Consider the following 26,726-nt stretch of genomic DNA (forward strand, 5'->3'; position numbering starts at 1 on the left):
CCTCCCACAACACTGAGATCACGGGCATGCGCCACCGCCCCGGCTCGCACGGCCTTTCACAGCTCAACCTGAGGTCTCCTGGCCCGTCGGGAGACCCTGCAGGAAGTGAGGGGTGCTCTGGGTGCGCGCAGGACGGGACGCGCCCTTCGGAAGCGCACGCAGCCTGCCGACGACGGTTAGTCACCTCGGGAACGCGGAAAGCGGCGCCTGCCGGTTCCGCCCCGGCGCAGCCCCTCCCGGGAGGCGAGGCGGGGGACCGGGAGGAGACGCTGCCCGGCCAAGCCCGGGAGCTACGCTCTGCAGGGCCGCAGGAGCCGAGACCGGCTCTTGCCACGGCAGACTCGCGCGGCCCTGAGCGCCGCCGCAGACGCCGGCGACACGCAAAGGCTCCCTTTCGGGCACCGCACGCGTGGGCGGTCCCGGGCCGACGCCGCAGCGACCAGAAGGCGGGCGCGGCCCCAAGCGGAAGCTGGGGGCGTGGCCTCGAGGGCTGGGGGCGGGGCCTCGGGGCCCGGATCTGCGCCGGCTGACCGCGCGGCGCCATGGCGGGCGCCCGGCACAATAAGGCCGACACGCTGGCCCTGCGGCGGCAGCTGCTCAGGTACCGCGGCGGGGGCGCGCGACGCACGCACGGACGCACGCACGACGCGCGCGTGCACGGAGCCCGCCCCGCGCCCTGTCGGGCCGGCCTTTGCTTGTCGCGCGCGCCGTGCCCGTCCCCGTGGCCTGGAGGGGCTGGAAGTTGTCGCGCCGGCCGACGAGCGGGGTGGGCCGTCGCAGGGCGAGGGAGGGCGGTCGAGCTCCGCCTCACCTCGCTGTCCCCGGCTGCACCTGGCCCGGGAGCCACCTGCGTGTCCGTGTCCGCCGCGCCCCGCCAACCTTCTCCCCCGGGGCGCGGGGCAGGGGGGCCAGGCTCGCCTCTGCCCGGCTGGGGCTGCCACCCTTGCCTGTCCCCGCAGCTCATCCTGCAGGCTCTTTTACCCGGAGGCGCCCGTGAAGGTGGTGCGCGGCCGCGGGCAGTACCTCTACGACGAGCAGGGGGCCGAGTACCTCGACTGCGTCAACAACGTGGCTCATGGTCAGTGTCGCGCCCCAGGCTGCGATATGTCCCCGGATGACCCCGAGGTTGCAGCTGGGCCAAGCTGAGCCACCAGCCACGCACAAAGGAGGCCCGGGCTTTGCGAAGTAGCCGGAGAAGTCTCCAGATCCCAGTATAGTGCACACACTATATCTGGTCCCCGGGGCTGATGTCGGGTTCAAGGGAGTGGAAGTAGCCTTTCGACCCTGTGAGGGAGGAAAGAGCATCTGTGATTTAGCATGCAAACTGGCAGTGTGTGAAGTCACAGGTTTTAGTTCATATTCTTGGGTTCAGATTCCTGCCCTCTATTTATCCACTTGCTGATCAGAAAGAATAACTTTCCTGGCCCTCACATTGTTCATCAGCAGGACAGATTCGACACTAGGTGTATCACGTGCCCAGGGGTGTTTTGTATAGTGTGCCTGACTTACGACAAGGTCCCCAAACGTGTTCTGTCATCATCTGTGGCCTTGTCTATCAGGGTCCCCTCCAGTCCTCCTGCCCAAGAGTCACCCTGACCTGTACCTCTGGAGAACAATCTTGGGAAACTTTCCTAGAAACTGAGCTTTTTACCTGGGCTCCTGCCAGAGGAATGTGTCTTCTGGAATCTCAGGGAATCCTTTCTAGATCTTCCTTTGCTGATTTCTTTCCACATCTCCCTCCATTCACTGACTACATCTCTCCCGGGCGGCTCCGGGGATTGGAACTGGGGGAGGCGTGGTGGGATGGCTGAGCACCATGGCCCACGTGACAGAGGGGACCCTCTTGCAGTTGGGCACTGCCACCCTCTTGTAGTCCAAGCTGCACACGAACAGAACCAGGAGCTGAACACCAACAGCCGATACCTGCACGATAACATCGTGGACTACGCCCAGCGGCTGTCAGAGACCCTGCCTGAGCAGCTCTGTGTGTTTTACTTCCTGAATTCTGGGTGAGTGGACTGTGGCCAGGCCCTGTGAGGATAGCCAGTGCCCAAGGGACAGTCGGTCTGGTGGGCACAGCGCAGTCCAGCCAGTCCGGGTGGGGCTCGGCCCGGTGCTTTCGGTCTGATCCCACTTGTTTGTCTGCAGCAGAGGCTGCCCTGCCTCTCCGCCAGGGTCATTATGCACTTGAGGTAATGGGTTCCTTTATCTCTGCCTCCGGGATACAAGTCTCTGCCCTCAGCTTGTGTGGTAAGGAGCACAAAGGTCAAAGGGCTCTTCAGAGACACAGGGAGTTACTCAGAGAGGCAGGCCTGTGTGTGGAAGAATCGCACAGTACAGTGAGGCCCAGAACCCGGGCCAGCCTTGGGGCAGCCATCCTTGAGAAATCACACAAAAAGCTAAGATGTCCCTGGGGAGCAGCTGCCCTCTCCATCAAAAGTACTCTCGTCAAGACTGGCCACATGCACCAGGCACGCAAAGGCCGGGTACGGGAAGCAGCACAGCAGCCTGCATATTTGTGGTATCGGAAGAGAAAGGGATGTAGCTGGCACTGAGGATCCAGGCCCTCGCTGGCCAAGCACTGGGAAGTTACTGGGGGATTTCAGCAAGGGCAGTGGTACCACTGGGGTGGGAGGACAGGAGGGGGCAGTGATGAGCCGGTTCAGGGGCCGGAGGGTGGCAGTGGCTGGCCGCGTCCTGTGTCCCAGCAGTGCTGATAGAATGACTGCTCTGAAGACCATCCTCTTGCTTCCGGGCACCATGCTCTGTGGGTGCCCCAGCTTCCCTGGTCACTCCCGCTCTATCCCTTTGGCCAGTCCCTCCCTGATTCAGAGCTGGCCCCAGTTCTCTCAGAGCCCTCTTCCTCCCGGAGCAAATCTGACGCCTTGGTGTCAGATGCCACCTGTGTGCCAGAGAATCCCGTGACACCACCGTGAGCTCAGGGGCTTCCCTGACTCAAGTCTGACTGCCCAGTCGGGAACTGTCTCCTCCAGTGTCCAGTGTTCTCAGCCATCTACTCCAGGCTTTCCTGCCACCCTCTCACTCCTTACCTCTTGCCTCTGCTGGAGGGAGAAACTGGCCGGCTCTGCCCGTCCTGCCTCGCCTGTCTCCGGGTATCGCTTAGCTGGGCCCACCTGTCCATCTCCTTGGCCCCAACCTGTCTTCTCTTGGCATATGTGGCACTCAGGGTGGGGTAGCCCAAGAATCACCTTTGACCTGTGTTGGTTACTGCAGTGGCTGTAAGGAAGTACCACAGACTAGCGCAGGGGTGCCCAGCTTTTATTTTCTCTTTCTGAGATGGTCTTGCTGTGTAGCACAGGCCGGCCTTGAACTCACAGCGCTCCTCCTGCCTCAGCTTCCCAGGTAGCTGGGAATACAGGCCTGTGCCACTGCATCCAGCTAACTTTATCTCCAGACAGACACAGAACATTCTAAGCTACTGAGGGTTAAAGCTTTGATACACTGATTTGGGGGAGCACAGTTCAGCCATAGTGTACTGCTCTGGAGTGGGACCCCACCCGGCTCTTCTTGGGGCTGTGTCCTGTGCTAACATTTATAGAAATGATCCCTCTCGTTTCATGACATCTGTGTACCTTTCACGCGCGCATGCTTGTGCGGCTGGCTGTGAGCTGCCGGGAGGTGCTCAGATGTTTCCGAATCCACAAGCCAGTGACTGAGCCATGTGCCTGCAGCTGGAGGGCTCCTGGAGAGCCGCAGGACAGCTGTCCCAGCACTGCCTGCCTTTTCCATCACAGGTCAGAAGCCAACGACCTGGCCCTGCGGCTGGCACGCCAGTACACAGGACACCAGGATGTGGTGGTGCTGGACCAGTAAGTCAGGCTAGGCCCCTGGCTGCTGGGACCAGTGAGGCGCCCACTCTGAGCACCATAGGAAGAAGGAAGCTTGGGCTGCAGAGAGAGCAGGACAGGCAGAGGACCAGGCCCCAGGAACAGCTCCCTGGATGGGGTCCTCAGGTCACCTGGGAACAGGGCAAGCTTTGCAAGGGACTTACCCTCCTGTATTCAGAAAATCAGACTAGCCCAGCTGTTGCTCCTGTGTGCTGAGATCTGCTGTGCACAAGACCGCACCTGGGCCTGAGCGCTAGCAAGCTGAGGTGCACTGTGACCCTGAGAGCAAGCCCACCCTCCCCAGAGGAGAAGCGGAGCACAGGTTCAATGAGGACCACAGGACTCCGGGCCATCAGGGTGGCTGGCTCCCTGGTGTGTCGTCTTTGGCCTGGCCACCTTGAACCCCAGCCTTCCCTCCCCTCCTCCCCCCAGTGCTTATCACGGTCACCTGAGCTCCCTGATCGACATCAGTCCCTACAAGTTCCGGGACCTGGACGGCCAGAAGGAGTGGGTCCATGTGGTATGCACCGCCCACACCGGCAAGAGGTCGGGCCATGCCCCAGCCAGGGTGACAAGGTGCTGTCACTCCCCATAGGCACCTCTCCCAGACACCTACCGAGGCCGCTACCGGGAAGACCACCCCACCCCAGCTGTGGCCTATGCCAACGAGGTGGGTCGCGTGGTCAGCAGCGCACAGGAGAAGGGTCGGAAGGTAACTGCACACCTGCGCGTGTGTGTGTGTGCAAGCTTCATCAGCTGGGCTGGGTTAGATGCTGGGACGCAGGCAGGACACAGCCTCACCCCTTTGGGTTCCAGCGTGAGGGAGTGGGGGAGTGCGTCAGTGAGCATGGGGAGGCAGGTCCACCCTGTGTCACAGGCGGCCCGGGTCCCAGCTGGCCGGGGCTGGGTGTGCAGGAATGTCCTTGAGATACCCTGGCTGCAGTACTGACCAGTAGGTCAGGCCAAGGAGCAGGCAAGGAGGGATGGCACGTGCAAAGGTGAGGCCTCCAGATTGCGGGCCGGACTATGTAGCCAGGCCCAGGCCTGGACCAAGCGGGCAGAGAACCCCTGAACGCCTGGGGAAGGGAGGGTGGGAGACGGGGCTCCCTGGGCTGTGTGCAGGGTGGCTTTGAAAGTGAACAGAGCTTCAGGGCTCAGTGAGGAGGCTAGGGCTGGCTTCCTGGTGAAGGCAGGGTACAGAGGCAGAGCCAGCCCTGCACTGCAGGAGGCTGGTGCAGCGGGTAAAGGCAGTGGATCCAAAGGTGGGCAGAACCAGCATGGGGGGCTGTCTTCTGTAACAGGGTTCCGCTGCAGCTGGGGCGCAGGCCCATTTTCCATCCTTTGTGCCCCCACCTAGGACCACATGGGGCTCGGCCGACATCCAGACTCGGCCATCGCAGCACCCTGTGAGAGGGCCAGGGGCGCTCAGGCTGGGTACCACCTTTGTCTCGGAGGATGAGAATGGCACTGGTCACCAGAGAGGGCCAAGGAAAGAGCCTCTTCTTGGGGGTTATCAGCATCCAGGTGGTCAGAGTTGATTAAGACCAGAAATAGAAACTGAGTTGCAACCCTCAGAGGTGACAAAGAGCCCAGCAGAGATGCAGCAGGGAGGGGACTGTCCTGCTGGGGACCAGCACCTTGCTGGAGTTGGTGCGCACCGGGTCCCCGCTGTGCTCTGGCTTCGATCTTGTTCACAGATCGCGGCCTTCTTCGCGGAGTCGCTGCCCAGCGTTGGTGGGCAGATCATTCCCCCTGCAGGGTACTTCTCCCTCGTGGCACAGTGAGTAGGTGGTAGCCCTGCCCAGATCCCAGCCGCAGCCAGCCTGCCTGCCTGAGATCTCAGAAAGCCAGCCTTTCGCCCAAGCCCCCACCTGACTGTGCAGGGCCAGGATGGAGCCCCAGGACCTCCCGCCAGGCCCAGTGCCTGCTCCCAGCCCATCAGCCCCGTCCTCTGCCGCAGGCACATCCGCGGGGCCGGAGCGGTCTTCGTGGCTGATGAGATCCAGGTTGGCTTCGGCCGGGTAGGCAAGCACTTCTGGGCCTTCCAGCTGCAGGGGGAGGACTTTGTCCCCGACATTGTCACCATGGGCAAGTCCATCGGCAATGGCCACCCTGTGGCCTGTGTGGCCACCACCCGAGCTGTGTCCCAGGCATTCGAAACCACCGGTGTCGAGTATTTCAACACGGTGAGTGAGGCCCCGGGGACCCGCTCAGCTCCAGGTGGCCAGCTTATCCTCATCATCTTTAAAAATCAGCGTTCCTGGGCCTGGGAACACCTGTAATCCCAGCTGCCTGGGAGGCTGAGGCAACAGGATCACAAATTGGAGGCCAGCCTGGGCAACTTGCTGAGACCCGTCTCTAACATGGAAAGGGCTGCAGCTGTAGTGGTAGAGTGCTGGCCTAGCGTGCACAAGGCCCCGTGAACTTAGATCCCCAGTGTGTCTGTTTGTCTGTCTCTCTCTCTTTCTCTCTCTCTCTCTCTCTCTCTCTCTCTCTCTCTCACACACACACACACACACACACGTACATCACTCCCAAAGCTATCATTAAAAAATGCCTGAGGCCTGGCCTTCCGGCAAAAGCTGCCTACAGTGTGAGGTGCTGGAGCTGGAGGGCCAGTGAGAAGCACGGGTGGCAGACACGGTCTAGGAGCAGAGGGGCTGAGAAGGTGCTAAGTGCTGATGTGACAGCATGTTCCCCAGCTCTCAAAGCAGCTGCAGGGTAGACCGCCCGCACGTCACTGCAGAGATGGAGAGTCAGGTCCAGAGGGCAGCGCAGGACTGTGCAGGGGTGGTTTTGCTTTATGGTGCCAAGCCTGGAACCCGGGCCCTGAGCAGGATGGGCACTGAGCTGTGCTCCCAGCCCCTTTTCTAATCGTGGAGAAATGGGGTCAGGAGTCATCTCTTGAAAGATCTGGCGCCAGTGTGGAGAAAGGACCAGAGGCAGGGAGGCTGGTCTGGGCAGGAGGGGACAAGCCCACACCTGGGCTTAGGCTACCAGGAGGACTAGCAAAGGGCAGAGCTGGGCCCTCGAGATCTCCCCAGGAGCCAGTACGCATCCAGGTCTGGACAGGCAGGACTCTGTTAACACAGCTAAGGCAGAGGTCACCAGGAGGGAGGCGGGTGATTCTGAAGAGCTGTCAGCAAACACTCACTTCTGAGGTGACACCGACAGCCCCTGCCCTGCCCCACCTCACTGGGACACAGTCACGGGTCCCAGGGCCAGGACAGCAGAAGGGACCCCCAGGCAGGAGTGGGCGTAGGTGCATCAGCTGCTTCTGGGAAGAGCACGGTGTGTGTGGTGTTAGTGAGAGAGACGGGTGACCCAGGAGAGCGTCTTCAGCTCTTCAGTGGCATTTGAAGTGCACATAACTAGGTTCAACATAACCCTCGGCCGCGCTGCTGGAGGCTGCCACCATGACTCCGCCCTCACTGTGCAAGTCACCACAGCTCCCTTCCTGCCATGCTGAGGTCACTGTCTCTGCAGTTAGGAGCAGGCTGCTGAGCACAGGTGTGGGCCGGGCATAGACTAAGCCCGTCACACGTGTGCAGGAGTCCCTCCCAGGAGCTACGTTACAGAGTAAGGTGGGCCTGGAGTCACAGTAGCACTAAAAGTCGCTCAGTCTCCCATGCTGGGCTCACATTCACCATCCTCCTGCCTCAGCCTCCCACACTGCCATGATTACAAGCCCATGCCACCAGGCTCAGCTGCTTGCAATTTCAAGAGAGGATGTGTTTTCCAAGTAGTTCACTAGTTCCCAGCCCTCCACAGCTACACACATCGCTGTCAACGTCTCGCTGCCACTTGAATCAGGTGTAAAACAGTGGCTCTTCAGCCTTCTGAGAAGTTCCTGGGTTCCAAATTACACCAAGTAGCTAGCTGTGTGGTTCTGACTGCAACCATGGTTTGTGTCTTCTGCTCGTTTTTACACGACTAGTGCATGAGCCAGATGGTGGTAAGTGCCTGTCATCCTAGCCCTCGGCAGGCTAAGGCAGGAGGCCAGCCCAGATTACACAGGGAGACTGTCGACAATCACTGCACGAATGCCTAGGGGCACATCTGTGGGGTTTCGTGTGTCCCGTGCACTGTATATGTGACTCTACGTTTACATCTATTATGTGCACACCTCTGTTCTTTATGTTGGTCTCCTGCCAGCTGTGTGCACTGTGTGCTGTTTACAATCCTCCCCTCGCTGTGTTTGTAACAGGCCTGAGTTGTTGAGTTTAGTATCACCAGCTCTTAGCAGTCTGTTTGCTCAGCGCGTGTTCGCAGCGCGTAACGATCCCGTCCCTCGCAGGGAGTTGGTTTCTGCGCGTAACACACCCACGTCTTCCTGCATCCACCTGCTCCCCTTCCCATCTGCAAGAGCCATCTTTGCTATCTTTTTAAAATTCTATTTTAAAGAGAAAAAAATAACAGAATTTCAAGACCAGGTAATAGGAGAGTAACGATGGTTAATGCAGTGTGTACTGTTCTCTTCAGTTCCCCAGAGTACAAAATACAGGCATCTCATTGGCCAAAGAGTATTAGCATAAACCTTTTCAATGAACTATGAGAAATTAGTTTTACTATAACTATCACGTGTGTGTGTGTGTGTGTGTGTATATATATATATATATATATATATTTTTTTTTTTTTTTTACTTTTTCCATCCTTTTCTCCTTTCCCCATCTCAGTTTCACTTTGCTTTTGAACAATCTCTTTCAATTTTACAATATCCACTGTACACTTTGGACTTTATTTACTTTTTCAGTTTCTTACACTAGGGAAACACTACAATGTTTACACACACAAGTTGGGTTTATTTCACTTACAAATGTGGTCTCAAGCTGTACCCATTCACCTATAAAATCCTCAGGCTTATCCTTCCTCGTATCTGAGTGCTCCATCAAATAAAGAGACCACATCTTCTTATCCACGCCTCAGCTGAGGAGCACTGAGGCTGTTTCCAAGATTTAGCTATTGTACACTGTGCGGTGTAAACACGGGTGCACACACATGGCTACGGTGTGATGCTTTTAATTCAGGAGGGGGACAGCTACACCTAATGGGACCTCTGATCCAACTCGGTATGAATCTCCACACTGAGTTCCACAGCGGTCGCACCAGTCTGCACTCCCACCAGCAGTGGAAAGGGTCCCTTTGCCCCTCAGTCCCGCCAGCATTTGTTATTGCTGGATTTCTTGACGGCAGCCATTCTTTCTATGGTGAGATGAAATCTCAGTGTTGTTTTAACTTGAATCTCTTGAGTAACAGTGATGTTGAACATTTTTCCATATTTATTTGCGATTTTGTAGTTCTTAAAAATGTATATTCATCTCAGATACCCATTTTTGGATTTAAATTTGGGATGTCTGGGTTTTTTTAGTTGTTCATATGTTCTTGATAGTAACCTTTTATCTGAGGAACAGCTGGCAAACATTTTCTTCCACACTGTGGGTTGTCAGTTCACTGCTGGTGGCTTCTCTTGCTGTGCAAAAGCTTAATATGAGCCAAGCTGTTGATTATTTGTGATAGTTTCTGTGCTATCAGGTTTTATTCATAAAATCTTTGCCTACACCAGTGTTTCAAAGAGATTTCCCTATTCTGTCTCCAAGCAGACTTAATGTTTCTGTTTTAATACTTAGATACTTGATCTATTTTAAAATTAGCTTAGTGCATGATGAAAGCTAGGGGTCCATTTTAATCTTCGGCATGTGCAGAGCCAGTTTTTCCAGCACCGTTTATAACAGGCTGTCTGTCTTCCAGTGAATCAGTTTGACATCTCTGTCAAAGATAGAGTGGCTGAGTGTGTGTGGAGTTGTCTCTGCACTTTCTAATCTTTTCCACTGACCCTCCAATCTGCTTTTTGCCAGAACCACTGTTTTTAATCACAATAGCTTCACAGTATAATTTCAAGTCAGGGATTGTGATGCCCCTGTCTTGTCTTTGTTGCCCAGGTTTGCCTTTGCTGTCCTAGGTCGCTTCTGGTTCTAGATGAATTTTAGGTTTTCTCTAACTCTGTGAGATACACTATTGGAATTTTCATTGGGATTGCGTTGAATCTGTGTAATGGTTTAGAAGTATGGCCATTTTCATTATATTGTTTCTTCCTACCCAAGAATAAGGGATATCTCTCCATTTTCTAATATCCTCATCAATCTCCTTTTTCAGAGAACTATAGTTTTCAATGTAGAGGCCTTTTACATCCTTCATTCAATTGATTCCTAGGTATTTCTCTTTTTTGGAGCTACTGTAAAAGCGTGCTTCCCTGATTTTTCTGAGTTGTTGTTCATGTACAGGAAGGCTATGGCTTTCTGAGTGCTGACTCCATATTCAGCTATGCTATTGAATGTGCTTACTAAATGTAAGCAGATTTTTTATTCTTGGTATCGCAGATCGCACTCATGACCTCACGCTTTCTAGGCAGGCGCTTACGCTGCTGAGCTGAAGCCCCGGCAACAAATCTAAGCAGTTTTCATTGAAGTTTTTCAGGTTTTCTATGTAGATTATTATATCATCTGCAAATAATAAAAATTAACTTCTTCCTTTGCTATCGTTATTCCTTCTTTCTCCAGTCTAGCTGTTTTGGCTAAAATTTCCAAAACTGTGTTGAACAAGAGTGGACACAATAGACATCCTTGTCTTGTTCCTTATTTTAGAGTGAAAAGTTTCAGTTTTTTCTCAACGAGTATAATGTTCACTGTTGGTTTGTCATGGATGGCTTTTATCATATTGAGGTAAACACCATTTATTTCAATATTCTATACAGTTTTTATCACAAATGGGTGCTGGACTTTGTCAAAAACGTTTTCTGTGTCTAATGACATGATCATATGACTTTTCTCCTGGTGCTGTAATAGGATGTGTTACGTTAACTGACTGACATATGTTGAACCATCCCTGCATCCTTGGGATGAATCCAACTTGGTCATGGTGCGGAGTCTTCTAAATGTCTTGCTCCATTATGGTTGCCAGTAGCTTTTTCAGGATCTTTGCATATATGTCCATTAGGGAGATGGGCCTGCAGTTCTCTTAGTTGAGTCCTACTCTGGTTTTGGTGTCAGGGTAATGCTTGCTTGCAGGAATGAATTTGGAAGTACTGCTTCCCTTTCAATTTCATTGAAGTAGTGGTGTTAGGCCTTCTCTAAACTGCTTGTAGAATTCAGCAGTCAAGCTGTCAGGCCTAGGCTTTTTCTTTTTTAAAAAATTGCATCCTTGACTTCACTGATTGATACTGGTTTAGAATTTTTTATTTCTTCTTGACTCAGCTTTGGTAATTTGTACATATCTAGGAATCTGTCCATTTCTAATGCATTTTTATCTAATAAAGAATACAAGTTCTCAGAGTAGGATAACTTGGATTTCCACAGGGTCTGCTGTGACTTCTCCCTTTAATGCCCAATTGTGTGGATTTGAGTCTTTCCTTTCCTTTTTTTGGTAAGACTGGCTAAGGGTTTCTTGATTCTATTTAATCTTTCAAAGCATCAACTCTGCAATTCACTGATTCTTTGTATTGTTTTCTCACTGTCTAATGCATTAACTTCTGCTCTAATCTTTGTAATTTCCTCCCTAGTAGAAGCTTTTGGCTTAGCCTGCTCTTTTTTTTCCTACAAGTTTCAGGTTCACCATTAAGGTGTTTGTTTGCACTTGCTGTGTTTTCCAGAGGTGAGTATTCATCGATACAAATTCTACTTAGGACTGCTTTCGGTGTATCCCATGCAGTCCAGTATGTTGTGCTGTTTTTATCATTTCACTGTAGAAACTAATCTGTTCTTTATCTGTGACCCATTGGTTATTCAGAGACCATTATTTAATTTCCATGTTTATGAAGTTCTCATGGTTTCTTTTGCCAATGATTTCCAATTTCATTGCACTACGGGTTTGATAACATGATAGAGTAATTTCAGTTCTTTTGCATTTACCTCAGCATGTTGTACGAACTAGGTATATGGTCTTTTGGAGACTGTCCTGTGTGCAGCTGAAAAGAACATGTATTCTGTTTTTGTGGGATAGAACACTCTGTAGGTATCTATTAAGTCCATTTTTTTAAAAGTTTCATTCAGTCCTATTATGTCACTGTTTATTTTTTGTCTAGTTGATCTTTTTGTGACAATGAAGTACTGAGATTCCCCAGCACAATTCTATTAGTGCCTACTCGATCTTCATGTCCTTTAATATTTGTTTTACATAGTTTGGTACAGTGGTATTGTTATGTCTTCCTCTTGGATTGCTCCCTTTATACGGATGCAGCAACTTTCTCTCAATCAGTTTTGGCTTGAAATCCACATTAGTCTGCAAATAGAATAGCTTTTCCTGCTTTTTTTTAGATTCCTGTTCCATGGAGTATTGTTTTCCAGCCTTTGACTCTCAGTCTATGAATTTCTTTTTGAATTGTGTTTCTTGTGTGCAGCGTATTGTTGGCTCTTGCTTCTTGACCCATTGTGTCTTTTGGTTGGTGAACTGAGTCCATTTACAGTGGTGGTTATAACTGGTATGTACTGGCTTATCTTTGTCATGTTATATTCCTGTTGTTGACTTCCCATCTTTTTCCCCTCCAAGCGTTTGCCTTGATGGTAGACTCCTTCTGTTGGAGTTTATGGACTTGCAGTCCTTGTTATCACCTTCTAGAATGTCCTTCAAAACATTCTGGAGTGCTGCTTTGGTGGTCATAAATTTCCTCATCAGTTTTAAAAGACAGTTTCGCAGGGTACATCAAGCGAGGTCAAAGGTTGTTTTCCTTCAGAACTTGAAATACTCCAAGTTCTCCTTGAGACATCAGATGTGACTCAGATGGATTTCCTTTATAGGTGATTTGTTTTTTGCTAACAGCTTTAAGGTTCCACTTTCTTTTGTCTTTTTCGTTTTTATCGGTACCAGGGATTGAACTCACGACTGCCTGCTTGCAAGGCAGGCGCTTATGCTGCTGAGCTAAATTCCCAGCCCCTGGTTCCACTCTTGTGTTGAATTTCTGGAATCTTGACTATATGCCTGGCTGTAGATTTTTGTTTTTAGATCCTTGCTAACCAGAATTCTATATTCCTCGCTTATCTGTATGTCAATTGTTTTTTGCCATGGCTGTGAAAAGTTGTTTGCCATTTGTGCTATGGCCTGCATTTTTCATTGACTCCAATCAACTTTAAATTACCTTCCTTTGGTCTCATCTAGCAGCTGCTGGATTGGTGTCCCTTAGTCTCTTGCTAGTTTTAAGAAGTCTTTCTTTTCAAGATTGCTAACCCTAACCCTGTCTTCTGGATGAGATTCTGGCTCATTCTTGGGCAGTGCTGTCAATGGCATTTTACTCTCCTGGCTATCTGCTTGAATCTGTCCCTTTCTTTTCCCTATGTGGGGCATTCACAGCTTCCACCAGTTAGCTCCTCTCTCTCCTCTTTTACGATGTGTACCTGCTCTATTCATCGTAGTTTCTCTTCTCTCTGTGGGCTTCAGTTCTCACCTGAGATCCTCCCTGGGTCCAGGGGCCCACGTCCCTCCTCCTTCCTCACATGCTGTATTCCGGTTTCTGGACAGCAACTCTTGAGAGGCTTCCTCTGCTGCCTACCACTCCCTCCTCATCCTGAAAGCCTTTCCCTGTTACCTTTTGTTTAGCTCATCCAATTGTTTATACTTTGGGTTTCTGATGGATGTAAGAGAAATCGGGAGATTTGGGCTGGTGTGTCAGAGTTGGTTCACTTAATGTGTCTCAAGTGCATCCACTTTCCTAGGGATGACTCACAGGTACCACTCTTTCCAGGAGGGTAGTACTCTATCAGCTTTTCCTTCACAGTTTTTCGTTCATTAAATCACTTCCTACCCTGAGATCTAGAATGTATTCATCAGTATTTCTCTGAAGGGCTTCGATCCTCTTTTGGCACACAGGTCCTTGCTCCTCTGGAGCTGCCGTGGATTCGGGGCATGGAGAGGATGAGTTCCCCTTTTCTCACCTCCCTTCTCCGTCCTGGTCACCGCAATCAGAGTTCACACGTGACCAGGTCTGTGTCAGGGTGCTCACTTCTCTCCTACATTCCGTCCCTGTCTGTTCCTGAATCAGATGGTTACTCTTATTAGCTTCATAGTGGCTTCTACCTGATAGAAAATAAAAGCCCCTTCTACTTGTTTTCTTGTTCAGAAGAGTTGTATTATTGGCCCGCTTATCTTTCATTTAAATTTTACAGTTTAAGCATTTCATCCAAAAAATCTATTGAGATTTTATCAGAAACCCTGTTGAGGTTTTAGCAAAATCTGAAATCTGGAATTCTGATAGAAGAATCTGAATATTCGCATCCAAGAATGTGGTATACCTTTCCAGGTTTTATAACTTTTCCTACCGAGGTCCCGAACTTACATTTATTTTGAATTTTTTAAAAATCCATTTTATTTCAAAAACAAAAGTTTTGAAACACATCAGTGGGGCAGCAATGGTACATGCATCATGCACTGTCATCCTGGTCTCAGCATGTGGTCCAGGTTGGCCTTGAATTCCCAGCAAGCCTACCTCAGCCTCCCAAGTGCAGGGATTACCAGTAGGCATGTCTCAGTGTACAGATCCTCAGTGTCTTGTGCAGAGCCACTGAGCTGTCCCGCTGGACATTTTTTGTTGGCATTTCTGTGGTTTTGGCTGGTATGAGACAAGGTGTCATGCTACAGTCCAGGCTCACTTTGAACCCTCTATGTCGAAGAGGTTAGCCTCAAACTTGAGGCAATCCTGCCTCTGCCTCCCGAGTGCTGGGACTACAACCATAACCCACTGCACCCAGATCCAGGGACCTCAGTGACTGTGCTTTCCTTTTGTGAATGGGTCTCACTATGTATCCCAGACTGGCCTGGAATTTGCAGCAATCCTCTTGCCTCAGCCTCATGGATCACTGGTGAGATTACAGACTTGCACAACCATACTTGGCTTGATTGCGCTTTTGAGCTCCAGATTTGCTATTTTATTTATTTATTTTTGCTTTTTCTTTTCTTTTTTTTTTTAATAGGGCTTCACTATGAAGTTTAGGTTGGCCTTTATTTTAGTTGCCTTTTGAGATAGGGTTTCCATTTGTAGTTCAGGCTGGCCTTGAATTCAAAGTGATCCTCCTGCCTCAACCTCCTGAGTATTGGGACTGTGCACCACCATGCCTGGCTGTTTTGGTTCTTGCAGTAAATTTATGCAGTCAGACTTTTCTCTCTAGTAAGGCTGATGATAGGGCTTCTTTAAATACTATTTTTTGTTTCGGTCCCTGGTGTAGCGGGGCTGTGCTTGCTTCCCTTTCACATCTACATTTCCTGCTGAACGTAGACACTGTAACGTGATGTGGCAACTCTGCAAATTATGTTCCTCCCTCCCTGTGCTGGGTTTTGGCTTATAAAGTTTAGTGGCTTTTCAAAACTCCCTTATGGCCTGTGTTCCTGAAACACGTGGCCTCTGCAGTCTCTGTCGGGTTAGTAGTCATCACTGAGGACTGGCGAGTAGGTGACACCTGCTGGCAGTCCACAGCGGCCCTGCAGCCTTCCTGCCTGACGGACCCCAGGGCCGCTGCCCTGCTCACAGGTGTGTATGAGTGACCTCCAGGACCCAAGCCCCTGGACAGCCTGCTCCCAGCTTTTCCTCCTACACTTTAAAACTCCTCAGTTAAGCAGCATTATGTAAGGTCACCACTGAGTGTCCCAATGCTACCAAGAAAAGGTCTTGAGCCCGGGGTCTTGCCATGCAGTCCAGGCTGACCTCGAACCCCTTTCCTGCCTCAGCCTCCCAAGTGCTGGTTACAGGTGTACACTACCACACCCACACCCGACTAGCAAAGGCTTTTCTCAGTATGCACACAGTGTTCTGTGAGCTCACCTTGTAGGCAAGTCCTGGGGCGACCAGAAAGACCACATGCAGCTCCCCAGAAGGGGCTTTGGGCGTGAAGAAGCCACATAGTCCGCGGGAGCCCCTGCCTGCTCAGAGTTCTAAAGACTCTGACTGTGATGATTTCCACCTGTTCTCCCTTCTCCCTGACATTTCCCTTGCAGTCACCCTGAAACCATCGATGTCTGCTCTTTCGATGAATTCTTCCTCTGTACCCTTTTGGAAACTTGTTACTATTTTAAACCTCGCCAGGCATCCAGACGTGCACTTCTCACCACTTTATGAGCTCTTTCACTGAGACACCCCCCCGCCCCACGCCAGCAGACTTTCCCATGATAAAGCCTTTTAACAAGTTCTCTGTGCAGGGCTCCTGCTATTAGCCAGATCTTAGCCCTTCTCCTCCTGGCTTCTATGCATCTTAGGGTTTTGTCGTCTGTGGTACTCCACAGAGATTGAACCCAGGGCCTTTGCCCTCAGTCACATCCCCAGCTAACCCTTTGCCTTTTTTTTTTTTAGTTATTTTAGCCTGGGTCTCAGTAAGGTATTGTGCAAGTGGGATTCAAACTCTACATAACCCTCCTGCCTCAGTTTCCCCAGCACTACAGCCAAGTGTCCCACTCCCAGCACTTATTTCTGGAGACATTTTCTCACTCTATTATACTGACGCTGAACTCATTCTGCAGCCCAGGCTGATCCCAGGCTCCCAATCCTCCTGCCTCTGCCTCCTGAAGTGTCAATGTGGGCCTGCGCCACCACGCAGCCCATTCTCCCCTAACTCCCGTGAGCCATGGCTACTTCCTGCTCTAGGCTAAGTACCATGTTACATGTTAAACCCCAGGTTCCATTTTCAATTTTTCCTTGTTTTTCTGGGGCTACCCTGGTGGCCTGTTTGGTTTTGAGATACCAAGTCATGGATGGTGTGTCTGAGTTCTAGACTGATTTGTCACAGTACACTGGTTTGGACTAGCTAATTTGTAACATTTAATTTGATCTACAACTTCTTTTACTAGATTAAAAATGTCAATGTTTAAAAAAAAAAAAAAAAGAAGCTATCCTGAGCAAAAAAGCCTGGGGCTGGGGGGTAGAGGTGTAAACAGCTGGAAGGGCCGGGAATGTAGCCCAGTGGCACAAGCACTTGCCTGGCAAGCACAAGCTCCTGACTTCAATCCCTGGTGCCCAAGTTTCCCTGGACACCCCAGGACCTGGGGCGAGGGACAGACCGGCGATTAATGATACAAAATGCAGACAAATTTCACACATATTGGGGCTGGGCGGGACCCAGTTATATGTCTGTAACTGGCACTCAGAAGGCTAAGGAAAGAGGATCAAGGATTACCATGTTGGAGGTGTGAATGAGGAAGTTCCACAGGTATGAATGCTTGTCCCAGCACACCCAGCCTACACTGTTCTTTACTGTTTACTGTTCCTGTGAAGCTGACATTTCTCAGAGGTCCACAGGGAAAGCGTGCCAACAGCACTCAAGGTGCCCAAGGGACCTGCCAGAGCACTGCCTGTAGTGCAGGGGCACGGTGTGTGCACCTCACTGTAAATACAGCATCCAGTTCCCGATATGCCACACAGGCCACCCTGGCGCCCAGGAACCCCCGTGTGTTCTGTACCCTGGCACTCTGCTCCAGGCTCACCTGCTTAACAGAGCCATGAAATGACCACTCACACCTGCTTTTCTGGGTGTTCTGAGCCCTGGTGTTCTTTGCAGAACTGGTCATGGTACCCACGGGGCTACATTTCCAGTTTTGTTTTGTTTGAGACAGGGTCCCACTTCGTAGTACAAGCTGGCCTTGAATACATTGAGCTGCACTGTGACCTCAAAGCAATCCTCTTGCCTCAGCCTCCTGAGCACTGGGATTATAAGTGTTTGCCACACCAGAGCTGCCAAGCCTGGCGTTGAACCTGCAGTCCTCCTGCCTTAGCCTTCCTGAAAGCTGGGGTTACAGGGGTCTGCTTTCCTGACCCACCCCAGTGTGGGTGATGGATGCCTGATGAGATTCAGCCCAGCCATTTAGGTGAGGCCCTAAGCCTCCTTGGCAGAACCAGCTGAGCACACCCAGTACACCTCTCCCCTCTGGTTCTGCTTTTCCAGGAGCCCCTTCGGGCCCCCAGGCATGTGACTGGGCTATGACACAGGCACCTGGGAAGGCAGGACAGCCATGGGGGCCCAGAGGGGCTGGAGGCCTCACTGGTACAGGGGCACCTGATGCACCCTGTCCCCTGCTCAGTTCGGGGGCAGCCCTGTGTCCTGCGCAGTAGGGCTGGCCGTCCTAGACGTTTTGGAGAAGGAACAACTTCAGGCACATGCCAGCTGTGTGGGTAGCTTCCTGATGGAGCTCCTCCAGCAGCAGAAAGAGAAGCACCCCATCATTGGGGACGTCAGGTGAGCTGCGTGGACAGGTGCTTCTAGGGAGGGGGGCTAGTGCAATCTGTGCCCAACTGTGGCCCCTCCCCCTCCTGTCACTCCCTGGACTGCCCCGTCCTCTCTGGGGGCACACCAGCTCCAGCCTGATGGGGCTCAGGCTTGCCCAGACAGATTGGCCTCCTGACTTGGCCTCCTCCCTCCAGGGGCGTGGGGCTCTTCATTGGCGTGGATCTGGTCAAAGACCAGGCCAAGAGGACTCCAGCAACGGAGGAGGCGGACTACTTGGTATCCAGGTACTTCCAGAACCGCTTGGCCATCTTGAGCAGGGAACACCCCACCATGAGTGCTCCAGGTGTACCCTGTCTCAGGACAGGCACCAGAGGCCTCCCCCAACCCTGGCTGGCCTCTTGGACAAGAATGTCAAGGCCAGCTGGGTGCTCAGACGCTGGCAGGCCCATTTCACACAATAGCCGCTTGCTGGAGCAGCACCTGAGGGCTTCACGGACTAGCAGGCTGCAGGACTGACTCAGCCGGGTGAAGTCTGCGTGAACCCATCCACGGTGCTTACCCCTGCCCAAGCCTGGCTCATCTTTTTTTGAGGCAGGGTACCACTATGCAGCCCAGGCTGGCCCTGAACTTGCAGCAGTCCTCCGGTCTTCCCAGTGCTGGGATTCCAGTGTGAGCCACCACACCCATGTTGTCTCCCTTGAACCCCAGGCAGGACTGGAGGCCTCAGGAGCCCCCCATCCCTTTCCCCTTTTCGCCCCTCTGGCTCCAGTCCCCACCCACCCATCCCCACCATGGAAAAGCCCTCTGTGGGGTGGCATCTTCTGCTCTGACTGGGGGACCGACATTCCAGTGTAACGTGTTTCCTTCAGCGTGTGCAAGGGCCTAGCCTCCGTGACCAGCCTTGGGTTTGGATGTCAGGCCAATTCCTAACTTCCCATCTGGCCCGTAGCTGCCGTTCCACCTGCAGCCGCCCTGGTGCCCGACTCCAAAGTCCAAACCTTATTCTCGTTGGCACTGCTGTGGGGGTGAATGGGGCAGGAGAGCCAGAAACAGACCAGAGCACACCCCGCTTTACCCTCCACACTGAGGTCACCAGTCAGAGCAAAAAGGAGGTGGATGCAGGACTCAGTCAGAGAGTGCGGCCACCATCACCACAGCACAAATGCAGCCCGGATCCTTCTAAGCATGGGTCCCGTGTGGACCGCAAAATACTGAGGGGACGGAAGTTACAGGCACTGTTTCAGAGGCCTTCTACGCCAGCTGATTTGACACTGTCCATATTAGCCTGGTGTCAGCTATGGGCAGTCTTGGTGGGACTCAACTGAGGTTCTGCTGCCCCGGGCCAGGTGTGCCTTTGGCTGAGCACATCCTCAGCGATGGTGGGCAGTGTCCTGGTGCGAAGTGGCCAGAGCCCTGGGGGCTATGTGAAGGCCGGGCCGAGACAGCTGGGGCAAAGTGTACCCACTCCTCACAGGCTAAAAGAGAACTACATCCTGCTGAGCACCGATGGCCCAGGGAGGAATGTACTCAAGTTTAAGCCGCCCATGTGCTTCAGCAAGGCCAACGCAGAGCATGTGGTGGCAAAGCTCGATGCCATCCTGACAGGTGAGCTGAGCTGTGCACACACAGCCCCAGAATGCAGTGCAGATCCCCCAGCCAGAGTTCCCCCAGACAGCTTGGCTGCTGTGCATGGCCTGGACAGGTGTCACTGTGGGACATGGGCTTGAGCTTGCACAGCTACCCTGGGTGCAGACAGCAGGGCTGCTGTGTAGGGAGGCGGGGGCAGCTCAATGGCCGGAATGAGACTGCACCAGACCTGGACCCTCCACAGCCCTGGTCGCTTGGGAAAATCAAGGTTAGGCCAAGCTGGACCCTAAAATCTACTTTTTAAGGGCGATCTCGACGAAACGCACAGCTGGGCACTGAGGCTGTCACATGTGCAAAGCTCAGTGGGCCCCTAGACGATAAACTGTTGTCCCATCCCAGGGGTCTGAGTGTCCAGCAATAACCCTCTCAACTGCTAGGTGACTTCAAGCTGGCTATAGGTGCCCCTAAGCCCAGGATCTGGGGCCCTGGGAAGTGGTAGGACTACCATACCATGCAACGTGGAGACTAACTGGCCACAGTGTGGTCTAGGTAGCCAGGCTCAGCACACCAGGACCGTGCAGCAAGCGTGGGATGGGGGCTGAGCCCGCTTACCTCCCAACTGCCACCCGAGCACAGTCTGGGTACCATTTCAGGTATGGAAGAGACGCTGAGAAGCTGTGAGACTCTGAGGCCTCAGGCCTGAAATCAGCCCAGCCGCACATCCATGCTCCAGGTGAGTGAGCCCAAGACCCAGACCTGTCCCTTACCTGGACACTAAGCCACTTCACAGAATATTCTCGTGAGTTCTGCCCCTTCCCTTGGCTCTGAGGTGGCATTACCTGGCCACTCCCTCCAGAGAGCCTCCAGCACTCAGGGTGCACCTGAGAATGGGGGTGAGGGGACCAGGGCTCCTCCTCAGTGGGGAAGGTACCCAAAGGGCTGCTGGCACTCTATCCCCATGCAGACCTGCACAGAGGCCTGGCCCAGGAGGACGTGACCAGCCCTTCCAGGCTGTACCCCGACTGGCTCCACACAACACCCCCGGTGGTCCTGCTCACACAGCTACCCCGCAGTCACCCAGGCTTGGGGGTTTTTACAATTTTATTTCAAAAGCTTGGATAGCTTCAGTATCCAGGTCGTGGCAAAATCAGGACACGTGTAAAATACCTTACAATACATTAGATTCCCAAAGGTACCAAAAAGTACAGTAAAATTAACACTTCCATTACAGGAAATGTATGACACAAATAATATAAAATTAAAAGGTGAATAAAAGGTGACACTGGTTTCCTAAGATACAGTTGACTCTTACAACCAGGGCCCACAGGTCTAGGCTGCAGAGCGGCAGCAGGAAGCAGACCTTCCAATCTGGTGCTGAGTGACCCGGTAACAGAGTCAGCCCCTATTGCCACCCTGGCCTCTTGAGACACCACACGCTGCCTAAAACTAGAGCGCTGCAAATAGTAAACAGGAGAGTGATTTCCAGGGGGAAATTTTTAAATAAGATGCACAGGGGTAGGCCATAGAAAGTTTGCCAAGTTAAATTTGGTACATAATTGTGTTTACTCCGTATCCAAACAAAGCGTGTGCGGTCAGTCGGCCGGCCGCTCCTGCTGCCACCTCAGTATGGCTTGTAGTTATTCTGATGGCCACCACGTCGCTGGCTCTTCCCGTAATTTGTACTACCCTGACCTAGGGACAAGAACAAGTAGCGAGTACTACTTACAGAGCATCTACCTTGTGCCAGGCGCTTGACACGCTCCGCCTCACTGAGCCTCACACCCTCGAAGGGAGCGCCTTCCCCACCTGACCAAGGCCTCGGGCCCGACCTGTCTGACTCCAAAGCCCTGCTGCCAGCGGCCCTGCACTGTCTAACCTGCCTCCTCTGAGCGGGGTGGACGGGGCTCCCTCTCTCCTACTTACTGTAGTCGTAGCCGGGGCCGTAGCCGTAATAGCCATAGGGCGAGTAGTCGTAGCCGCCATAGCCGGGCCCGTAGCCCTGCTGGTAGCCGTAGCCCTGGTTCCAGTAGTTGCCGTAGCCCTGATTCCAACTCTGACTCTGACCTGTGGGGGGAGCAGGGCACAGGGGCCCGGGGACTGTTTAGCACACGCAGGAGCTAGGATGGAGGAGATCCTGCCCTTTGGGTGGCGGGGTCACTATGGCAACTCAGGCAGAAGCCAAGGGCCTGCTGTCCGGTGCAGAGGGCCCTGGGCCCAGCCCTGCACCGCAGACCCTCGAAGGAGTCAGGACGTTAACTTCCCTCACACTCAGGTGGCTACTCGCTCATTGCCCCCGCCCTGGCAGCTTGGCCTTGGAAGATGCAGTTCAGGCTTTGGAGTCAGAGGGCCTGGGATGGAAGCGCCTGGCACAGCTATGCCTACCCTTGGCCCCACCCAGCCCCGGGACCTCAAGTCTCAAGTCAGCCACGGAGCCAAGCACAACCCATCATGCTGCTGCCCAGAGCACAATGCCAACGCTCCCTCTGCGCTGGGGCCCCAAGCAGGATGAAGGGCTCCTCGCTCCACGGAGCCACAGCAGCACAAGCACACAGCAGTCCCAGGAAAATCACTCCCAGCTCCACCTCACTCTGCCCGCCCAGCCCGTGGCAGATGCCAGCAGCTGCCCCAGACAGGCACAGAAGACGCTCTGCAGCCAGGGAGAGGACCCGTCTTCATCCAGAGCCCGCTTACCTCCACCTCCGCCACCGCCGCTGCTACCTCGGTTTCCTCGGTTGCGGTTGCCACGGCCTCCCGAGCCATACTGCTGCTGCTGATAGACCTCTTTGGGCTGGGCCACCTTGATTTCACACTGCGAGTCAAGGACAGCGGGTGAGGCCATGGGCCAAGTCAGCACTTTCACTGGGACAAGCACTCAGCACCAGTGCAGGGGCAGGGCGCATCTGGCCTGGAAGCTTCTGAAGGAACCACAACCAAGAACCTTTCCTGGAAGAAGGCACTAGACTAGGGTCAGACACCTCAGCCAAGACAGCAGCACACACCCAAGTCGGAGCAGAAGACGGACAGGCAGGCAGCACTCTGACCCGCCTGGGTCCCAAGAGGCGTCAGGCACCATGAAGACAACCTTTCTCTCCCCAGAAGAATCTCAGCCCACTCCAACTCCTAAGACAGCCCTCCACCTGACAGATAAAGCAGGCACTCGAGGTGACAGGGCCACCCAAGCACCAGTGCCAGGCTTTGTTGGGGGTGACCCAAGTGTCTGTGTGCCCCAGTCTCTGCCCACTGGAGGGCGTCACGCTGGGGATTTAAGTGCTTCTGCTTAATAAACTACAGCCATGTTTTCTCCTGTTTGTGGGGGCTTCTGTTTTTTTGCAGGGGCAATGGAGACTGAACTTGTGCTTGTCAGGCAGGTGTTGAGCCATATCCCCAGCCTTACAGCCAGGCTCTTCGGCAAACTTGCCATGCCTCCATTAAAATTGGTAAAGTCTGCTGCATTGCGTCCGCGCACAGGCATTCTCTTAAGCACATTCCCTCTACCTAAGTAATATAATCATATTTCCTGTCCTTCTTAGTTAAAAATACTAATCTGCCCAAATCAATTTCAGCAGCCCCAGAAGTTTTAGGGGCACTTTCTCATCACTTCACAGTAGTAGTGCAAATAAAAAGGTCTTTCCACTCAGACCTACACAACTGCCCCATTATGGAATGTTTAGGGGCCTAATTAAAAATCTTCTGTGTGTGGTACTAAAGACTGAACCCAGGGCTTTGCAGGGAGCTCCACCTCCAGCTCTCCTCCATTTTTTTCCCCCTCTTTTTCTTTTTTATCAGTACCAGGGATCGAACTAGGACCACACACTTGCAAGGCAGGGGCTTATGCCGCTGAGCTAAATCCCCAGCCCCGCCCTCCTCGATTTTTTCAAACAGGGTCCTCCTAAGTCACTCAACTGCTCAGGCTGAGCTCCACTTTGCAATCTCCTCAGTCCAGACTGCTCCTCAGTCCACAGGACACTGGGATTACAGGCGTGACTACCAGGCCTGGCCCTAATCCCCAGCTTTATAAACTTCCTGGGAAGATGAGGCTCCCATGATCCCCACCTTATCTGGTTGCCACTCCTGCTGTGGCAGAGCTGCCCACACCCAGCCACACCCTCGCCTCCTAACTGCCAACTCAAGAACTCTTCTCTCCCCTACCAGAGTTCAGAGGAGCCACACGCCTCACTGTGTGACTCCACATTTGAAGGGAAGACAGGCTGGACTGAAAGTGGCCAGAGTTCTCTGAGATGTTGCCCTGGGGGCAGCTGACCAAGTTGGGTGCCTGAAGTGGACAGACAAGCTCCAGAGCAGAAACAGCGTTACTAGAGTAGACCAGGCCTCATGCGACACGGCCTGGGCTGTTGATCTAGAACAGTGGCCACACAACCTCCCATCAGAATCTAGGTGACTACTAGGATGCTCCAGTCACACAAGCCGATTTCCTGCACACACCCTCCCGTCCTTCTAGCTGGGCGCCTTCTGCAGGACAGGACCACCTGCACTAAACAAGGGGGACACACACTTCAGTCACAGAACTCCCCCTGCCCTGCTCCTGCCAGGGCCAGCTCTCCATGACAGGGGGCAAGGCATGCAACTGAGATACCTTACCTTACTTCCACTGATGGTGTGGAATTTTTTCTCCAGAACCTTCTTCACAGGCTCCTCTTCTTTAAAAGTGATAAAAACAAAACCTCGTCTTTTATTCAACTTGGGATCCATTGGAAGCTCAATGGCCTCAATCTGTAAAAACACAAGCTAGGCTCAGAACCAAAGCTCCCATATCTCAGGAAACACAGAACTCACAGCAAAGACCTACTAGAGGCCCAAGAGTAAGAAGCCTGGCCACAGACTGCAGCTGGCCCAGGTGACTGGGGAGCAAACAACTCACTCACCTCCCCAAAATCGCCAAAGTATTCCCTGATCTTCTCTTCAGTGGCTTCAGGATTCAGGCCTCCTACGAAGATTTTCTTCACAGGGTCCTTCTTCATAGCCATGGCCTTTTTGGGGTCAATGACTCGGCCATCCAGCCTGTGTTCCTTCTGGTCTAGGACCTGTTCCAAGCAGATGGGATCAGGCCCTACTTAACAATCCAGCCCTGTGACCCACACATCCTGTTCCCTCTAAACTGTGCCCAGCCAATCTATCACCTTGTCCTTTCCAAACCTCCACTGGTCCTCCCTCCGACAGGCCTGTGCCCATGCTGTGCACCCCTTCTCTTCCCGTCAAGGGTCCCAGGCTCCATTTCCTTCCAGGAAAGTAGCGCTGATTACTTAAGCAGACAGGCTAGAGACAGCTGCTGGGAGTGCAGTCCTCCTTAGCCTGTAACTAGCTATATCATCTTCCTATTTAGTGTTCTCCAACCCTTGGGATTTGTTTTTTCCGGTAAAACTAAGCTAAACTGCCTCCCCTCATAGCAATTTTGGACTGCTTTCCTGCTTCCCACAGTAAAGTGTTTTAGCACTGTGCCCAAGAACAGATAAATACAAAAGTAAGCAACGTGCAGCATCACTTCCCTGACCCTCTCCACAACACACCCCACCCCATTCTATTCCTTCAAAGGGAATGTAAGTTGCCCAGCGCTGTCCCAAACCATTTCACCACAGCAGCGCTCAAGCTAAAGGGGCTGTCTGCCCAACCCTGTCCTACATGTTACTCAGCTTACCTTTTCCACGCTGGTGGCATCTTTAAAGAGGATAAACCCAAACCCTCTAGACCGTCCAGTATTTGGATCCATCTTTATTGTACAATCAACGACCTCTCCAAATTTAGTAAAATAGTCCTTCAAATCTTTTTTGCTTGTATCCCAGCTCAGACCACCAACGAACATTTTTCTGAAAATAGTGGGGTAGAACACATGGCAACAAACGTTATGTGAGGTATTTTACGATTCCAAGCAGTAATAGCCCTGACTAATCTCTCTGAGGATTAAAGCCCTCATCCCGTCGACAACAAAATCCACACCCAACCAAAGGCACTATTTGTGAAGGATACTAAACCTGCCCTGTCCTGCCACCTCAAGCCAACCTGAACCCCACTGCCCCCCATTTTTTATCTAATCTGGACCCTAACTAAAAACCTATCATCACACCAGGAGTGGGTACCTGAATCCCACCACTGAAAACTAACGTGCCCTACACAACCGCAGAACTCGGGGTAGCGCCCCTTCCGGTCTGCACCTCCCCGCAGCTCGCTGCAAGGAACTCCGAGCTTCCTGGGGCCGAGACCGCGCCGAGTTCAGACCGTGGCTCCGCCTTCGGCAGGAGGCGGAGGGAGGCCCGAGCCCTGCGCGCCAACTCCACCCACGCTGCCCCGGTTCAACCCTCGACCCGGACGGCCAGGCCCGGAGCCGCCCGCTCCACGACTACCGGGCCGCCTGCCCGCCCGCCGGGACGCCAGCTCCAGCCGCAGCGCGCCAGCGGGCCCCGCGGCGCCCGGGCAGCCCCTACCAACTCCGGCCAAGTCCGGCGCGGGCCCGGTCTGCGGGCCGCCCCTCCCCCCGCCGCGTGGCGCCAACAAAAGGCGGCCCCGGAACAAAGGCGGCGCCCCGGCCGCCTGCGCCGCACCTACCCCGCGTCTTCCTCGTTCTTGCTGGCGTTGATCTGGTCCCCCTCCGCACCGTTCTGGTTGCCGCTCGGCGGCGCCGCGGTTCCGCCTCCGGACCCCGCCGCGGTCCCGCTGCCGGCCCCGGCCGGCGACTCGCCCTCGGGGGCGGCCTCGTGTCCGTTCTCGGTGGCGCCCGCCGTCTCCATGGGCTGCTCCTCACCCGCTTCCGACATGGTTGACCAAGCCGCGCCGACTCCTGCAGCGAGTGAGCAGACAGCGCATCAGGCGGGCTCGGCTCTCGCCCGGCTCCCGCCCGCAGCCCGCGGCCCGGCCGCTCACCTCGCCACCGATGACGCCGCCGCGGGGCCCGCTCGTCCCCACCCGCCGGGGAAGGCGCCGCGGGCTCGGCTGCGTTCAAACTCGCGCCGCCCGGACCTCGCCTCCGTCAGCCGACGGAGTCGCTCCGGCTAAGTCCCCCCCTCCGCGACCCTCGCAGCACGGAAACCAGCACCCGCCGCCTAGCTCTGGCCCGCGCGCTGCCGCCGCTTGACAATGCCGACTCGT

At 53.5% G+C, this 26,726-nt stretch overlaps 3 protein-coding genes across 11 annotated transcripts in view; 2 read left to right on the plus strand and 1 right to left on the minus strand.

The window, feature by feature from the left end:
- Positions 1-1,343, plus strand: part of Col23a1 (collagen type XXIII alpha 1 chain) — a 250,231-nt gene extending 248,888 nt beyond the window's left edge. Inside the window, exons 29-30 of the mRNA XM_063230525.1 lie at positions 1-175; positions 960-1,343. Of these exons, the coding sequence (XP_063086595.1) occupies positions 1-72 (72 nt within the window). The 3' untranslated portion in view covers positions 73-175; positions 960-1,343. The remainder of the gene's footprint in view (positions 176-959) is intronic.
- On the plus strand, positions 27-22,936 carry Phykpl (5-phosphohydroxy-L-lysine phospho-lyase). 8 transcript variants are annotated; one of them, XM_013155004.2, is made up of 13 exons: positions 27-175; positions 960-1,078; positions 1,850-2,009; positions 3,756-3,830; positions 4,281-4,368; positions 4,444-4,560; positions 5,546-5,628; positions 5,809-6,034; positions 17,896-18,050; positions 18,236-18,325; positions 19,516-19,646; positions 20,282-20,361; positions 21,901-22,936. In XM_013155004.2, the coding sequence occupies exons 1-12, from the start codon at positions 27-29 to the stop codon at positions 20,329-20,331; spliced, it is 1,443 nt and encodes a 480-aa protein (XP_013010458.1). In that variant the 3' UTR covers positions 20,332-20,361; positions 21,901-22,936. The 8 variants fall into 8 exon arrangements, with proteins under 8 accessions (XP_013010458.1, XP_013010462.1, XP_013010467.1 ...); XM_013155008.2 differs by having other exon boundaries at positions 21,934-22,936; XM_013155013.2 differs by having other exon boundaries at positions 22,027-22,936.
- On the minus strand, positions 20,712-26,726 carry Hnrnpab (heterogeneous nuclear ribonucleoprotein A/B). 2 transcript variants are annotated; one of them, XM_003461652.5, is made up of 8 exons: positions 26,502-26,726; positions 26,187-26,418; positions 25,282-25,450; positions 24,512-24,670; positions 24,228-24,359; positions 22,320-22,437; positions 21,552-21,692; positions 20,712-21,320 (listed from the first exon to the last, which is right to left on the minus strand). In XM_003461652.5, the coding sequence occupies exons 2-8, from the start codon at positions 26,393-26,395 to the stop codon at positions 21,250-21,252; spliced, it is 999 nt and encodes a 332-aa protein (XP_003461700.2). In that variant the 5' UTR covers positions 26,396-26,418; positions 26,502-26,726; the 3' UTR covers positions 20,712-21,249. The 2 variants fall into 2 exon arrangements, with proteins under 2 accessions (XP_003461700.2, XP_004999838.1); XM_004999781.4 differs by lacking the exon at positions 21,552-21,692 and having other exon boundaries at positions 26,502-26,725.

Source organism: Cavia porcellus, unplaced genomic scaffold (assembly GCF_034190915.1).
Source record: "Cavia porcellus strain 051 isolate PalLab524CR breed Dunkin Hartley unplaced genomic scaffold, mCavPor4.1 scaffold_19, whole genome shotgun sequence".
NCBI lineage: Eukaryota > Metazoa > Chordata > Mammalia > Rodentia > Caviidae > Cavia > Cavia porcellus.